Raw genomic sequence first — 12969 nt, forward strand, 5'->3', positions numbered from 1 at the left:
ATATGGCTGTATGTGTGTATATATATGGCTACATGTGTGTATATATATGGCTATATGTGTGTATATATATGGCTGTATGTGTGTATATACAGTATATGGCTATATGGTTGTATATATATGGCTATATGTTTGTATACATTTGGCTATATGTGTGTATATATATGGCTGTATGTGTGTATATATATGGCTATATGTGTGTATATATATGGCTATATGTGTGTATATATATAGCTATATGTGTGTATATATATGGCTATATGTGTGTATATATATGGCTATATGTGTGTGTATATATATGGCTATATGTGTGTATATATATATGGCAATATGTGTGTATATATATGGCTATATGTGTGTATATATATGGCTATATGTGTGTATATATATGGCTATATGTGTGTATATATATGGCTATATGTGTGTATATATATGGCTATATGTGTGTATATATATGGCTATATGGTTGTATATATGTATGGCAATATGTGTGTATATATATGGCTATATGTGTGTATATATATGGCTATATGTGTGTATATATATGGCTATATGTGTGTATATATATGGCTATATGTGTGTATATATATGGCTATATGTGTGTATATATATGGCTATATGGTTGTATATATGTATGGCAATATGTGTGTATATATATGGCTATATGTGTGTATATATATGGCTATATGTGTGTATATATATGGCTATATGTGTATATATATGGCTATATGTGTGTATATATATGGCTATATGTGTGTATATATATGGCTATATGTGTGTATATATATGGCTATATGTGTGTATATATATGGCTATATGTCTGTATATATATGGCTATGTGTGTATATATATGGCTGTATGTGTGTATATATATGGCTATATGTGTGTATATATATGGCTATATGTGTGTATATATATGGCTATATGTGTGTATATATATGGCTATATGTGTGTATATATATGGCTATATGTGTGTATATATATGGCTATATGTGTGTATATATATGGCTATATGTGTGTATATATATGGCTATATGTCTGTATATATATGGCTATATGTGTGTATATATATGGCTATATTTGTGTATATATATGGCTATATGTGTGTATATATATGGCTATATGTGTGTATATATATGGCTATATGTGTGTATATATATGGCTATATGTGTGTATATATATGGCTATATGTGGGTATATATATGGCTATATGGTTGATGATGATCCTAACTATAAACTCAGTGTTTTCTTCCTCGATGAAACATAGCTGATATTCAGACCATTATGTCTTTTACACAATAAAATAAAAAGCCAAACTCTCTAAATATATGACTCTAGTCGTCTTCCATCAGTTGAATGAACTAACTTTCCGTTATTCTTGATAAGAGCTGCTGATAAATGTCTCAAAATAAAAGTTTAATGTGAAATGTAAATGTACACTACAGTAAACTACACTACACAGACAGACATCCCCATTCAATGTACACTACAGTAAACTACACTACACAGAGAGACATCCCCATTCAATGTACACTACAGTAAACTACACTACAGTAAACTACACAGACAGACATCCCCATTCAATGTACACTACAGTAAACTACACTACACAGACAGACCTCCCCATTCAATGTACATTACATTAGACTACACTACAGTAAACTACACCACAGTAAACTACACTACAGTAAACTACACCACAGTAAACTACACTACAGTAAACTACACTACATTAAACTACACTACAGTACCATGTGAATCATGAACAACAGATTAACAAATCATGAATACAAAAAAAAACCACCCTATTCCCTATATAGTGCACACATTTTCAACAGGGTCCATAGGGCTCTGGGTAATAGTAGTGCACTACTTTTCAACAGGGCCCACAGGGCTCTGGGTAATAGTAGTGCACTACTTTTCAACAGGGACCATAGGGCTCTGGGTAATAGTAGTGAACTACTTTTCAACAGGGTCCATAGGGCTCTGGGTAATAGTAGTGCACTACTTTTCAACAGGGTCCATAGGGCTCTGGGTAATAGTAGTGCACTCCTTTTCAACAGGGTCCATAGGGCTCTGGGTAATAGTAGTGAACTACTTTTCAACAGGGCCCATAGGGCTCTGGGTAATAGTAGTGCACTCCTTTTCAACAGGGCCAATAGGGATCTGGGTAATAGTAGTGCACTACTTTTCAACAGGGTCCATAGGGCTCTGGGTAATAGTAGTGCACTACTTTCAACAGGGCCCATAGTGCTCTGGGTAATAGTAGTGCACTACTTTTCAACAGGGTCCATAGGGCTCTGGGTAATAATAGTGCACTACTTTTCAACAGGGTCAATAGGGCTCTGGGTAATAGTAGTGCACTACTTTTCAACAGGGTCCAAAGCTCTGGGTAATAGTAGTGTACTACTTTTCAACAGGGTCCATAGGGCTCTGGGTAATAGTAGTGTACTACTTTTCAACAGGGTCCAAAGGGCTCTGGGTAATAGTAGTGTACTACTTTTCAACAGGGTCCATAGGGCTCTGGGTAATGGTAGTGCACTACTTTTTAACAGGGTCCAAAGGGCTCTGGGTAATAGTAGTGTACTACTTTTCAACAGGGTCCAAAGGGCTCTGGGTAATAGTAGTGCACTACTTTTTAACAGGGTCCAAAGGGCTCTGGGTAATAGTAGTGTACTACTTTTCAACAGGGTCCAAAGGGCTCTGGGTAATAGTAGTGCACTACTTTTCAACAGGGTCCAAAGGGCTCTGGGTAATTGTAGTGTACTACTTTTCAACAGGGTCCAAAGGGCTCTGGGTAATAGTAGTGTACTACTTTTCAACAGGGTCCATAGGGCTCTGGGTAATAGTAGTGTACTACTTTTCAACAGGGTCCAAAGGGCTCTGGGTAATAGTAGTGTACTACTTTTCAACAGGGTCCATAGGGCTCTGGGTAATAGTAGTGTACTACTTTTCAACAGGGTCCAAAGGGCTCTGGGTAATAGTAGTGTACTACTTTTCAACAGGGTCCATAGGGCTCTGGGTAATAGTAGTGTGCTACTTTTCAACAGGGCCCATAGGGCTCTGGGTAATAGTAGTGCACTACTTTTCAACAGGGCCCATAGGGCTCTGGGTAATAGTAGTGTACTACTTTTCAACAGGGTCCATAGGGCTCTGGGTAATAGTAGTGCACTACTTTTCAACAGGGTCCATAGGGCTCTGGGTAATAGTAGTGTACTACTTTCCCGTGTGTGTGTGTGTGTGTGTGTGTGTGTGTGTGTGTGTGTGTGTGTGTGTGTACGTGTTTGTTTGCGTGTGTGTGTGTGTGTGTGTGTGTGTGTGTGTGTGTGTGTGTGTGTGTGTGTGTGTACGTGTGTGTACGTGTGTGTTTGTGTGTTTGTGTCAGAGTCTCAGGCTAAAACACACTATCTGTTTCAGAGTGGCTCAGCTCAGGCTCTGACTGGATCTGAAGGTACACTTTATTCTCTCCCCCTCTCTCTCTCTCCCTCTCCCGCCCCCCACCCTCTCTCTCTCTCTCTCCCTCTCTCTCCCTCTCTCTCTCTCACTCTCTCCCTCTCTCTCCCTCTCTCTCCCTCTCTCTCTCTGTCTCTGTCTCTGTCTCTCTCTCTCTCTCTCAATTCAATTCAATTAAATTAAATTCAAGGTGCTTTATTGGCATGGGAAACATGTGTTAACATTGCCAAAGCAAGTGAGGTAGATATTATACAAAAGTGAAATAAACAATAAAAATTAACAGTAAACATTACTCATACAGAAGTTTCAAAACAATAAAGACATATTATATATATATATACACAGTGTTGTAACAATGTACAAATGGTTGAAGTACACAAGGGAAAATAAATAAGCATAAATATGGGTTGTATTTACAATGGTGTTTGTTCTAAACTGGTTGCCCTTTTCTTGTGGCAACAGGTCACAAATCTTGCTGCTGTGATGGCACACTGTGGAATTTCACCTAGTAGATATTGGAGTTTATCAAAACTGTATTTGTTTTCGAATTCTTTGTGGATCTGTGTAATCTGAGGAAAATGTGTCTCTCTAATATAGTCATACATTGGGCAGGAGGTTAGGAAGTGCAGCTCAGTTTCCACCTCATTTTGTGGGCAGTGAGCACATAGCCTGGCTTCTCTTGAGAGCCATGTCTGCCTACGGCGGCCTTTCTCAATAGCAAGGCTATGCTCACTGAGTCTGTACATAGTCAAAGCTTTCCTTAAGTTTGGGTCAGTCACAGTGGTCAGGTATTCTGCCACTGTATACTCTCTGTTTAGGGCCAAATAGCATTCTAGTTTGCTCAGTTTTTTTGTTGATTCTTTCCAATGTGTCAAGTAATTATCTTTTTGTTTTCTCATGATTTGGTTGGGTCTAATTGTGCTGTTGTCCTAGGGCTCTGTGGGGTGTGTTTGTGTTTGTGAACAGAGCCCCAGGACCAGCTTGCTTAGGGGACTCTTCTCCAGGTTCATCTCTGTAGGTGATGGCTTTGTTATGGAAGGTTTGGGAATCGCTTCCTTTTAGGTGGTTGTAGAATTTAACGTCTCTTTTCTGGATTTTGATAATTAGTGGGTATCAGTCTAATTCTGCTCTGCATGCATTATTTGGTGTTCTACGTTGTACACAGAGGATATTTTTGCAGAATTCTGCATGCTGAGTCTCAATTTCGTGTTTGTCCCATTTTGTGAAGTCTTGGTTGGTGAGCGGACCCCAGACCTCACAACCATAAAGGGCAATGGGCTCTATGACTGATTCAAGTATTTTTTGCCAGATCCTAATTGGTATGTTGAAATTGATGTTCCTTTTGATGGCATAGAATGCCCTTCTTGCCTTGTCTCTCAGATCGTTCACAGCTTTGTGGAAGTTACCTGTGGCGCTGATGTTTAGGCCAAGGTATGTATCGTTTTTCGTGTGCTCTAGGGCAACAGTGTCTAGATGGAATTTGTGGTCCTGGCGACTGGACCTTTTTTGGAACACCATTATTTTGGTCTTACTGAGATTTACTGTCAGGGCCCATGTCTGACAGAATCTGTGCAGAAGATCTAGGTGCTGCTGTTGGCCCTCCTTGGTTGGTGACAGAAGCAACAGATCATCAGCAAACAGTAGACATTTGACTTCGGATTCTAGTAGGGTGAGGCCAGGTGCTGCAGACTGTTCTAGTGCCCGCGCCAATTCGTTGATATATATGTTGAAGAGGGTGGGCCTTAAGCTGCATCCCTGTCTCACCCCACGACCCTGTGTGAAGAAATGTGTGTGTTTTTTGCCAATTTTAACCGCACACTTGTTGTTTGTGTACATGGATTTTATAATGTCGTATGTTTTACCCCCAACACCACTTTCCATCAATTTGTATAGCAGACCCTCATGCCAAATTGAGTTGAAGGCTTTTTTGAAATCAACAAAGCATGCAAAGACTTTACCTTTGTTTTGGTTTGTTTGGTTGTCAATTAGGGTGTGTAGGGTGAATACATGGTCTGTTGTATGGTAATTTGGTAAAAAGCCAATTTGACATTTGCTCAGTACATTGTTTTCATTGAGGTAATGTACGAGTCTGCTGTTAATGATAATGCAGAGGATTTTCCCAAGGTTACCGTTGACGCATATTCAACGGTAGTTATTGGGGTCAAATTTGTCTCCACTTTTGTGGATTTGGGGTGATCAGTCCTTGGTTCCAAATATTGGGGAAGATGCCAGAGCTACGGACGATGTTAAAGAGTTTTAGTATAGCCAATCGGAATTTGTTGTCTGTATATTTGATCATTTCATTAAGGATACCATCAACACCACAGGCCTTTTTGGGTTGGAGGGTTTTTATTTTGTCCTGTAACTCATTCAAGGTAATTGGAGAATCCAGTGGGTTCTGGTAGTCTTTAATAGTTGATTCTAAGATTTGTATTTGATCATGTATATGTTTTTGCTCTTTATTCTTTGTTATAGAGCCAAAAAGATTGGAGAAGTGGTTAACCCATACATCTCCATTTTGGATAGAAAATTCTTCGTTTTGTTGTTTGTTTAGTGTTTTCCAATTTTCCCAGAAGTGGTTAGAGTCTATGGATTCTTCAATTACATTGAGCTGATTTCTGACGTGCTGTTCCTTCTTTTTCCGTAGTGTATTTCTGTATTGTTCTAGTGATTCACCATAGTGAAGGCGTAGACTCAGGTTTTCTGGGTCTCTATGTTTTTGGTTGGACAGGTTTCTCAATTTCTTTCTTAGATTTTTGCATTCTTCATCAAACCATTTGTCATTGTTGTTCATTTTCTTCAGTTTTCTATTTGAGATTTTTTAGATTTGATAGGGAAGCTGAGAGGTCAAATATACTGTTAAGATTTTCTACGGCCAAGTTTACACCTTCACTATTACAGTGGAACATTTTACCCAGGAAATTGTCTAAAAGGGATTGAATTTGTTGTTGCCTAATTGTTTTTTGGTAGGTTTCCAAACTGCATTCCTTCCATCTATAGCATTTCTTAATGTTACTCAGTTCCTTTGGCTTTGATGCATCATGATTGAGTATTGCTCTGTTCAAGTAGACTGTGATTTTGCTGTGGTCTGATATGTGTGTCAGTGGGCTGACTGTGAACGCTCTGAGAGACTCTGGGTTGAGGTCAGTGATAAAGTAGTCTACAGTGCTACTGCCAAGAGATGAGCTATAGGTGTACCTACCATAGGAGTCCCCTCGAAGCCTACCATTGACTATGTACATACCCAGCGTGTTACAGAGCTGCAGGAGTTGTGACCTGTTTTTGTTAGTTATGTTGTCATAGTTGTGCCTAGGGGGGCATATGTGGGAGGGAATGCTGTCACCTGTAGGCAGGTGTTTGTCCCCCTGTGTGCTGAGGGTGTCAGGTTCTTGTCCAGTTCTGGCATTTAGGTCGCCACAGACTAATACATGTCCCTGGGCCTGGAAATGATTGATTTCCCCCCCCAGGATGGAGAAGCTGTCTTCATTAAAGTATGGGGATTCTAGTGGGGGTATATAGGTAGCACACAGGAGGACATTTTTCTCTGTTAAGATAATTTCCTTTTGAATTTCTAGCCAAATGTAAAATGTTCCTGTTTTGATTAATTTAATGGAGTGAGTTAGGTCTGCTCTATACCAAATTAGCAAACCCCCTGAGTCCCTTCCCTGTTTCACACCTGGTAGTTTGGTGGATGGGACTACCAGCTCTCTGTAACCTAGAGGACAACCAGTGGGTCCGTCTCCTCTATACCATGTTTCTTGCAGGATGACAATGTCTGTATTACCGATTTCTTTGGTGAAGTCCGGGTTCCTGCTCTTTAGGCCAAAGGCAGATGACCGCAGGCCTTGGATATTCCAGGATGATATAGTGAAGGCTTTTTGTTCCATAAAGTGTCCAATGTTGTTGTTCGTGGTTTGGCCTCAGGCCAGTAAGTGTGAGCAGAGCCTGCTGAGCATCTGGTACATGCCGTTGGCTTGGGCGAGTGTAAGAGTGGGGGTTGGGCCTGTTTGCCCGCTCACTACCTGGGCGTATGTGTGACTTCCATGTTGAGGCCCTCTTTGCGGGTTGGGGTGCATGGGGTGGGTAGGAGTGGCATAGGTCTGATCTGAGGGGGCCTAAATGGGGTGTGGGCATGGTTGATGAAGGGGGGTGTTGATTGGTTGGGGTGGGGGTGTGGATGTGTCTGGGGGGGGGGGGGTCCTGCGGGTCTTGGAGGGTGTCTCGCTGGTCTGGGTGGGGTGTCTATTGATCTGTTGCTCCTGTGTGAAGTGTTGGGGCTGTGTTTGAGAGCGATGTCCTTTAGAGTCCGGGCGAAGGTGGGCACTGCTGCCTTGTAGAGGTGGACCTGGTCATAGAGTCTGTTCAAGTCCAGGGTGGAGTGGTGGGCCAGGAAAACATTTGGTTTTGAGGCACAATCACGGGAAATGCTTGCGTTTACCCGCTGTATGATAGCAGGGTGGAAGTCTTTTCGTGGTAGCAGGGTGGAGATAACCACTTGTGCGTTGGGGAAACTGGAAGAAGCTTTTTCAATCACTCCCTTCAGTGCTGTGGTCACCCTTTCCTGCTGTGCTCTCAGGTCGTTTGTGCCTGTGTGTATTATTATGTGGCTAGGTGAGCCTAGTTTGTCCTCAGACAGAAGGTCTAGGGCGCGCTGGGTGTTTGGACACCAGAGTTTTGGTGTTTGTTATGTTCCAGGAGAAAAAGCCACAGAGATCGACCACACACACACACACACACACACACACACACACACACGCATGTACACACCCCCCCCCCTCCTCCCTCCCTCCCTCCCTCCCTCCCTCCCTCCCTCCCTCCCTCCCTCCCTCCCTCCCTCCCTCTCTCTCTCTCTCTGTCTCTCTCTCTGTCTCTCTCTCTGTCTATGTCTCTGTCTGTCTGTCTGTCTGTCTGTCTGTCTGTCTGTCTGTCTGTCTGTCTCTCTGTCTCTCTGTCTCTCTGTCTCTCTGTCTCTGTCTCTCTGTCTCTCTGTCTCTCTGTCTCTCTGTCTCTCTGTCTCGCTCTCTCTCTCATGAAATAATTTCCTGTCCCCTGACAGAGACCAACAAGATTTTAGTCAAGCCTACGGGGAGGACACGCCCACCTGAGATCCAACGGAAACCCTCAGCACACTTGATAGGTACAGTACAGCTTCTCAACACACAGAAACGTAAGCATACGCACACACACACACTTAACCAGCAATGTCTGCGCTTTTAACTCCCCCCTCTGCCCCATATCTTTCTCCACTCCCCTCGCTCCCTTCCCTCCGTCCCCTCGCTCCCTTCCCTCCGTCCCCTCCCCTCCCCCCTCCGTCTCCCAGGCTCCCCCCGGTCAGTTGGTGAGGATAGTGTCGTTCTGTGGGAATCAGACAAGGGCCTGTCTGCTTTCACAGATCAGATGGACTACAAAGATGGCCACCTGGTAGCACAGAGGGAAGGGCACTATTATGTCTACTCCAAAGTGCACTTCGTTGAAGACTGCTTTCTGTTCAAACACAAGGTGATAAGGATCACCGAGGGTTACAAAAACAAACCTCTTGTGTTGATGAAATCTAACAGGTCAGTGTGTGTGAGGTGGTGGTCCTGGGACGGGGAGGGGGGAATGTGTTGATGAAATCTAACAGGTGAGTGTGTGTGAGGTGGTGGTTCTGGGACGGGGAGGGGGAATGTGTTGATGAAATCTAACAGCTCAGTGTGTGTGAGGTGGTGGTTCTGGGACGGGGGGGGGGGGGAAATGTGTTGATGAAAGCTAACAGGTGAGTGTGTGTGAGGTGGTGGTTCTGGGACGGGGAGGGGGAATGTGTTGATGAAAGCAAACAGGTCAGTGTGTGTGAGGTGGTGGTCCTGGGACGGGGAGGGGGAATGTGTTTATGAAATCTAACAGGTGAGTGAGTGAGTGTGAGGTGATGGTCAGGGGGCATCATTTTGGGATGCGGACTAAGTGTCTGTCTGTCTGTCCGTTAGGTTCCATTGTACTTCCCAGGATTCCAGACCAAAGAAGATTTCTCATCAGAATCTTCTGAACAGCTACCTGGGCGGAGTCTTCCATCTGTTGCCTGGAGACATCATCTATGTAACCGTGGACAACGGGACGCTCCTGAGACTTGGAGCTGAAGATAATTTCATGGGGGCATTCATGATTTAGGAGAAGGTGTGTATTGACACACACTCATACGCACATTTGTCAATCAGATTCGTGTGTCAGTTATGTTATTTCAACGTATAGATTCTAACCAAGGTGTGTTATAGAGAATCAAACTAGAAAACAGACAATTGGCTTTTTGAAGGTATTTTAACCTTGAGGAAACATCTGCAGCTATTACCGTGAATGCCATCTCGGCAAATGGCGGGGAAAATGCCTTTAAAACTTCCATTGTCGGCTGCCTAGTGTAGTTTTTCTCAATCTTGGTCCTGGGGACCCAAAGGGGGGCAAAAACATGCTGAGGAGTTGACTACTTGAATGAACTGTGGGAGTACTACAAACAACAGCACCCTCAACCAGGACTGAGAAACACTGGGCAACAGCACCACGACCAGGACTGAGAAACATTGGGCTAGTACTACAAACAACAGCACACACGACCAGGACTGAGAACTATTGGGCTAGTACTACAAACAACAGCACCACGACGATGACTGAGAAACACTGGGCAACAGCATCACGACCAGGACTGAGAAACATTGGGCTAGTACTACAAACAACAGCACCATGACCAGGACTGAGAAACATTGGGCAAGCACTACAAACAACAGCACCCACGACCAGGACTGAGAAACACTGGGCTAGTGCTACAAACAACAGCACCACGACTAGGACTGAGAAACATTGGGCAACAGCACCACGACCAGGACTGAGAAACACTGGGCAACAGCACCACGACCAGGACTGAGAAACTTTGGGCTAGTACTACAAACAACAGCACCACGACCAGGACTGAGAAACATTGGGCTAGTACTACAAACAACAGCACCCACGACCAGGACTGAGAAACACTGGGCTAGTGCTACAAACAACAGCACCACGACCAGGACTGAGAAACACTGTGCTAGTGCTACAAACAACAGCACCACTACCAGGACTGAGAAACATTGGGCAACAGCACCACGACCAGGACTGAGAAACACTGGGCTAGTGCTACAAACAACAGCACCACAACCAGGACTGAGAAACATTGGGCTAGTGCTACAAACAACAGCAACCACGACCAGGACTGAGAAACATTGGGCTAGTACTACAAACAACAGCACCACGACCAGGACTGAGAACTATTGGGCTAGTGCTACAAACAACAGCACCACGACCAGGACTGAGAAACACTTGGCAACAGCACCACGACCAGGACTGAGAAACATTGGGCTAGTGCTACAAACAACAGCACCACTACCAGGACTGAGAAACACTTGGCAACAGCACCACGACCAGGACTGAGAAACATTGGGCTAGTGCTACAAACAACAGCTCCACGACCAGGACTGAGAAACATTGGGCTAGTGCTACAAACAACAGCACCACGACCAGGACTGAGAAACATTGGGCTAGTGCTACAAACAACAGCACCACGACCAGGACTGAGAAACACTGGGCTAGTGCTACAAGCAACAGCACCACGACCATGACTGAGAAACACTGGGCAACAGCACCACGACCAGGACTGAGAAACATTGGGCAACAGCACCACGACCAGGACTGAGAAACACTGGGCTAGTGCTACAATCAACAGCACCACGACCAGGACTGAGAAACACTTGGCAACAGCACCACAACCAGGACTGAGAAACACTTGGCAACATCACCACTACCAGGACTGAGAAACATTGGGCTAGTCCTACAAACAACAGCACCACGACCAGGACTGAGAAACATTGGGCTAGTACTACAAACAACAGCACCACGACCAGGACTGAGAAACATTGGGCTAGTACTACAAGCAACAGCACCATGACCAGGACTGAGAAACACTGGGTTAGTACTACAAACAACAGCACCATGACCAGGACTGAGAAACTTTGGGCTAGTGCTACAAACAACAGCACCACGACCAGGACTGAGAAACATTGGGCTAGTGCTACAAACAACAGCACCACGACCAGGACTGAGAAACATTGGGCTAGTGCTGCAAACAACAGCACCCACGACCAGGACTGAGAAACATTGGGCTAGTACTACAAACAACAGCACCACGACCAGGACTGAGAAACATTGGGCTAGTGCTACAAACAACAGCACCCACGACCAGGACTGAGAAACATTGGGCTAGTACTACAAACAACAGCACCACGACCAGGACTGAGAAACATTGGGCTAGTGCTACAAACAACAGCACCATGACAAGGACTGAGAAACATTGGGATAGTGCCACAAACAACAGCACCACGACCAGGACTGAGAAACATTGGGATAGTGCTACAAACAACAGCACCACGACCAGGACTGAGAAACATTGGGATAGTGCTACAAACAACAGCACCCACGACCAGGACTGAGAAACATTGGGCTAATGGGCTCTTTTATACCTTGCATTGGATTGAATCCTGGCTTTGTTGCTTTTGGACGCTGGACATTTAAATTGAAGTAAAACAGTATCAAAGTATAGGATGGAGTCCCTGTCTTGTTTATAGATGGTTATATGTTTATTTATATATGTGTATATATATGGCTATATGTGTGTATATATATGGCTGTATGTGTGTATATATATGGCTATATGTGTGCATATATATGGCTATATGTGTGTATATATATGGCTATATGTGTGTATATATATGGCTATATGTGTGTATATATATGGCTATATGTGTGTATATATATGGCTATATGTGTGTACATATATGGCTATATGTGTGTATATATGTGGCTATATGTGTGTATATATGTGGCTATATGTGTGTATATATATGGCTATATGTGTGTATATATATGGCTATATGTGTGTATATATATGGCTATATGTGTGTATATATATGGCTATATGTGTGTATATATATGGCTATATGTGTGTATATATATGGCTGTATGGGTGTATATATATGGCTGTATGTGTGTATATATATGGCTGTATGTGTGTATATATATGGCTGTATGTGTGTATATATATGGCTATATGTGTGTATATATATGGCTATATGTGTGTATATATATGGCTATATGTGTGTATATATATGGCTATATGTGTGTATATATATGGCTATATGTGTGTATATATATGGCTATATGTGTGTATATATATGGCTATATGTGTGTATATATATGGCTATATGTGTGTATATATATGGCTATATGTGTGTATATATATGGCTATATGGTTGATGATGATCCTAACTATAAACTCAGTGTTTGTTACGTTCAATGAGGACGATTGTAAGGAGTCAGGCGCAGAGAGCAAAGGTAATGGGGAAAACCACTCTTTAAAACCTGTCTAGGATGAGAGTGCCGCTAGCGGCACTCCCCCCCCACCCCCACTGAAAAGGCAGAGCCAGCCAACATGTCCGATTTTTAAAATGTTTTACAGGGAAGACACAA

General features: G+C 43.3%; 2 protein-coding genes across 3 annotated transcripts in view; both read left to right on the forward strand.

The window, feature by feature from the left end:
• LOC129839525 (tumor necrosis factor ligand superfamily member 14-like) overlaps positions 1 to 1322 on the forward strand; it is a 10837-nt gene extending 9515 nt beyond the window's left edge. For both annotated transcript variants that reach the window (XM_055907034.1, XM_055907035.1), the window contains exon 6: positions 1 to 1322. This exon is cut by the window's left edge and continues 1374 nt beyond it. The gene's annotated coding sequence lies outside the window, so the exon portion shown is untranslated.
• A 7369-nt stretch (positions 1323 to 8691) lies between these two features.
• Positions 8692 to 11202, forward strand: LOC129839192 (tumor necrosis factor ligand superfamily member 10-like; the record flags this gene model as incomplete). Its single annotated transcript, XM_055906500.1, has 2 exons — positions 8692 to 9008; positions 9414 to 11202. Coding segments are annotated over 2 exons (498 nt in total), but the record flags the coding sequence as incomplete, so codon positions are not given.
• Positions 11203 to 12969: the final 1767 nt, after the last annotated feature.

The sequence above is a fragment of the Salvelinus fontinalis genome, chromosome 40 (genome assembly GCF_029448725.1).
Source record: "Salvelinus fontinalis isolate EN_2023a chromosome 40, ASM2944872v1, whole genome shotgun sequence".
NCBI classification, from domain to species: domain Eukaryota; kingdom Metazoa; phylum Chordata; class Actinopteri; order Salmoniformes; family Salmonidae; genus Salvelinus; species Salvelinus fontinalis.